The sequence below is a fragment of the Primulina tabacum genome, chromosome 5, assembly GCF_025594145.1.
Source record: "Primulina tabacum isolate GXHZ01 chromosome 5, ASM2559414v2, whole genome shotgun sequence".
In the NCBI taxonomy this organism is placed as follows: domain Eukaryota; kingdom Viridiplantae; phylum Streptophyta; class Magnoliopsida; order Lamiales; family Gesneriaceae; genus Primulina; species Primulina tabacum.
The window spans coordinates 34,376,978-34,382,196 of record NC_134554.1 but is presented as its reverse complement, the minus strand read 5'-3'; the positions used below and the strand labels follow the sequence as shown (position 1 = coordinate 34,382,196).

General features: G+C 34.9%; 1 protein-coding gene across 1 annotated transcript; it reads right to left on the bottom strand.

Moving 5' to 3' along the window:
* Nucleotides 1-291: 291 nt before the first annotated feature.
* LOC142547449 (uncharacterized) lies at nt 292-4,077 on the bottom strand. Its single transcript, XM_075655754.1, has 3 exons — nt 3,422-4,077; nt 2,072-2,259; nt 292-1,443 (listed from the first exon to the last, which is right to left on the bottom strand). Exons 1-3 carry the CDS (start codon nt 4,026-4,028, stop codon nt 877-879), a joined length of 1,362 nt encoding a protein of 453 aa, XP_075511869.1. The 5' UTR covers nt 4,029-4,077; the 3' UTR covers nt 292-876.
* Nucleotides 4,078-5,219: the final 1,142 nt, after the last annotated feature.

Here is a 5,219-nt window from a genome sequence, read left to right as displayed (position 1 = left end):
CTCGCATGGTTCGTCTAAATACCAATGAATATCAAATATTACTCTAAAATTTTTTAAAAAAAAAATTAACATTATCTTCTCCCTGCTAAAAATATAAAAATTTTCCAACATTGGGATGCAAGTATATTTTTGTTTATGTTTGTATGGAAAAAAGTATGAAAACAAAGTACCTTATCATACAAAAAGTTACATCTCATGAATGAATCCGAACACCCCCCCAGACTCAACCTGGGTTCAATATTTTTTTGATTTAAGACAAAAAAAGGCACATATCATACAAAGTATTCCAGGTAAATGACAAAACGGCCGAAATATTATTCAGCAATAAATACTTCACATTTTCCAGTCACATGTACAAACAGATCACAATTTCTTTCCCCTCTGGGTCATGTACAAGCTATGACCTCCAAAGGGCATAAATTAAACTGAATAAAATCAATGGCGCAAGGACCACAAGGCATGTACCGTAAAAGCCAGGTTATTGGCTGATTAATTTAAAAAATTATAGGAGGGGATAAAAAATGACGAATACCTTTTCTGCGATTATGGGGGACGGTAATATTAATAGACCAAAATCTCGAATTGTCAAGATTCTTATCTTCACCATCCCCATAGGCAGTAAACTCAGGCGCCATCCGATAAGATTGCTCTAACGGTGAGTTTTGAAGTGCTAAATTCCATGTCATTAACTGACAACCAGTGGAAGCCCCAGGCACATTCAGCTATAGGTTTATGTCCGTAAATCTTGCAGAAGTAATGCACACTCATTGCTGCACAAATTAACGAGGGCATGCCACCAACACATGATTCCAACATATGATGCAGATGTGATCTGCCCTGGTAGAATCATAAACACTTGTGAAATGAAATTGAAATTCATGAAGTGTTGGTGGTTGTTCTTGAATCAGTCACCAATGTCATGGATTTTAAAGGAGTAGTGTAATCAGTATCGTCCTCTAGATCACTAAACGAGATGTCTTCCTCATCTCCAATAATCAAGGGGCCGGAATACCCAACTAAGTCCGAGTCTTCCTTTAGCCAGTCGTCATCGTCATCATAATCATCGTCCAAGGCTGCTATTTCAAAACATTGACCAACAACCATATCCTTTTCTAGAGGTTTAGGTGATGGACCTTCATTGACAGCAGATTTGTCAATGTACTCGACTTCACAAAATAGTTGCTTTTCGGTCTCATTTTTACCTCTTTCATGGGGAGTGGAAGGGTCAAAAGGAGACGTCCTGCTTGACATATACCAAGAATGAGTATCTTCATACGAGTTGAAGTTTTCATGGTTATACCTAGAATTATCTTTGCACGAGTTGAAGTTTTCATGCGTATATTCTGAACTGTCTTTCAAGTGGGAAGTATTTCCTATTAAATTTGATTCGTCCTTAGTTTTCTCATGTAGCTCTTTCATCCACGTAGACCTAGCTTGCACAATCTGAAAGGTAATAATGCAAAACAATAAAGAAAAAGCAATTGCATCCTCAAAGGTCGGAATGAAGTGGTGGATGAAGAATATGAAAAATAACTTCATCAACCCGTAGAAACACTAAGCTTACATTTCAAACCACCAAAATTGGTATTTCACGCATGCATTGCATATACATAACAATGAATCAAACACAAATATTTAATAATTTTATATTTTAATATTTGAAATTTTACACTACAACGAGGAGAAAATTTGTTAATATAAAAACTTTAACTTGGGAAGAAATTTGTTTTTTTTTTAAAAAAAAAAAAACTGAATTAAAAACTAAAATGGGAAATATAGATTATTTTATATAAGGTTGTAACACCTTCATTCATCACACCTGACACCTCTTACTTTTTTTTGCAGAATAACATATTAAAGTTAACGTGGGGATTATTTTGAAAAACAAATAAGGATTCACCAAAAGGACCACTAAAGGTCTCTTGCATTATAAATGGCATAAATTTATCATGAAAACAATATCTGAACCAACTAAATTTCTCTTCATTTTCAGTTATATTGAAAAGGTGGTGAATTACCTTAATGTCAGCCAAACTCAATTTCTTTTATCATGATGAAGAACACCACTAACCTGTGGTGAAGATAAAAGGTCGGCATCGTGTTTATTCAACCTCGAATGCAGAAGAACAAAATAGACTGTCCAAAAGTAGCCCTCACTCATATGGGCTGGGCAAAGTTCAATTCTAAGTGCTGCTAATCTTGGTGCTTCTTGTTCGACAGCCAATGCATGCTTGTACTGTGCATCAGATATATCAAAATCTGAAAATTAAAATAGCAAATTACAAAAAGAACTTTGCAGCTGAAAACATCTGAATGTATATGATAACATTCCTTATATGCTATGTAACCAACAATCATTAAAACAACTCTTCATGTAAAATGTGACAAGGCATTTACCGTGCCACAGTATATCATATGAAAATGAATATCAGTTGAAGTTTGTTATCAAGTATCTTTTCCAGGATGAAAATAATATCCATCGCTGATCATTGATGCAACAAGGCTGATGGCAAAGGAAAAAAAATCAATCATACATATGAAAATGTGGTAGTAGAATTCAACTATTTACTAACACACAAAATTTGCAGATTATTAGGATAGATGAATCAGCAACAAGATGTAATTCTTAATGATGCAGCTGGTATTAAAAAACTGAAAAGAGTATATGTTGATATCTCATAAGGTGAACACATTTATCAATCGGTATCTACATAATCTCAACTAGCTTAATACAAAGGCAAGGAAAAAAGTTAACTAGAATCCTATTTATAACCTATGAAAGAAACAAAGACGAATGGAGATGGCCTTAGCCGGATATGAGTTATTCAATGACATGAATAACTCATGTCAGACGCACAATATACTTATCAAAAGTTGGCATCATGAATCGCTACTCGTGTACTTCCATTTCATTTGTCAATGATAAGCCTAAAATCGAACTACCAACACTCAAGAACTTAATGCCTGAAATAAACTGGTTGTAAATTTCATTGCCTAATAACAACATCTTATACCACCAAAGCAAAGTTACGCCTTATGGCACCATATGTATAACTTAAGCCATTACAAATGTTTGAAAGTCTACTGACATAAAATGAGCATCAACTAATTTGTTTCCGTTTCACGCGCAATTCAACAAACAAATGGACTGAACAATTACAGTTCGATTTAGGTTCCAATGTCGAGTATGTGCACGTCTGGAAATTTTAAGAAGAAATATACACAAAATAATTGCTTAACTTGCACATGCTATCTGTCAATCAGGTAAATGAATAACCTCGCCCCTATGGGAAAGCAAAATAATTATGTAATGCACGATAGTAATTAGTAATTTAAATTAATGAAATATTTACAATTAAAAATTAGAGAATAAAACAATTAATTTACTGAAGGAAAGCTCACAAAATTCAAATTTTCTCACCATCAAATTCTTCTTCCTCTGATAAGGGGAAATCCAACCAGGTCTCTGGATGATGCGCAATGTTCCTCGCAAAAGCCAAAACTTCCTCTGTAATTCCAATTGCATCATCAATGGTATTCATAGTACAGTTAAGATCCTCCAAGCGCGACAAATTTGAAAAATCCCCATATTGACCAGAATGTCCCTGAACAAACTCCGCCAATTCCTCCTCCTCTTCATAATCATTAACAGACTCGGCGCAATCAGATTTCGATTCGGATCGCACAAGAACCGATTTCTGAACAGGAGGCGGCGGCGGCGGAGGCGGAGGTGGAGGAGGAGCGAGAAACGAAGCGACGCCCCAAAATTGGCGCCTTAGGGTGTCTTTCAATTCTGAGAGATCCTCTCTGACTCCGCGTCCTTGATTGTTATCATCTTCATTATCTAGATCACCATCGTCCCCACGGTAGGAATCGTAGCGGCGGTCGTCATCGCTATCCGCCGATCGTGGATCTTCTTCGGGAATCAAGGCTCCGTCTCTGAATCGGTCTTCCGGCGGCGTGGAGGCGGGGTCGTCCTCATCTTCGAGGTGGAGAGAGTTGGCGATGGAACGAGCCAGCCACGACATGGTGCTACTACGTCGCTTGGTGGAAATTTGGTTATTAATGGGAAAAAAAAGTTGTCAGGAGATAACAATTTCGTCGTAGGGTGACATGGACAATATCCATTTACTTTTTTACTTAATAAATATCCACCAACAAACTGAAATTAAATATTACTCAGATTCAAATTTCGACTTAAATATATTATATATTTTTATGGGTTAGATTATATAAAAAATTTGTTTACAAAATTTATCTATAAATGATCTAATAAATTTTTTTTTATATCTAACTGTCGGTAGAAGAAAGGTCAAAGACAGTGTGCATTAAATGTATGTCGGAAAAATAAATTGAATTGGCTGAATAAAAAAACGTGGGATGCAAAGTTGGAAAAGTTTGAAACGAAAGTTTCTTGTTCAGAGGAGGAATTGCATCTATAAATAGATGCATTCCTTCATAAGTTGGAGTATCCCATTCTCAAGCTTCTTCTTGAGTTTTCTTATTTCTCCTATTAGTTTTATAATATTTGTGAGGTGTTTGTTCTCCTGTATTAAGAGAGTGTGTGTTCTCTTTGGAAACACAGTGAGTGAGTTGTATACCATAAAATATTATTGTAGAACCCGTAACTTAGACTACGTATAAGTCATGCATAATTCTAGTATTTAAATTAAAATGATTTTATTGCATGAGTATTTAAATGTTTTTCTTTAAAGTTAATTATTTTATGCAGTCGTTTAAATTTTTATCTTTTCAGTAATTCAGTGAGGCCGGACTGGAGTTGGAGTTTCGAGATAAAATTTAAGATTCAGAAAACATTTCCAGAATTTATTTTAGCTAGCAAGTAAGTTAATTTAAGTTAAAAGGAGGTTTAGGGATTTATTTAAGCAACTTGAGGTGAGTAGAAAATAAATTCATTTAAGTTCCATAATTAAGGGATTAATACACTAAATTATTTAAAGGATGGGTAAGGTTTTTAAGGGTTATAAATTTACTTAATAAACAACATTTCCCCTTCATTTTATGTCTAATTTTCGGCCACCCCTTAGTGGATTAAGCAATGTTATGCCAACTCACCTTTGACCCTTTCCTTGCCATCCCTTAACTTGATAATCTTTTCATTTAATAATCACCCTTAATTAATTAATATTAGATCATAATCAACCTACATCTAACATGTAAAAATCGGCCACTCATTCTAGATCCATCCAAGAAGTCAT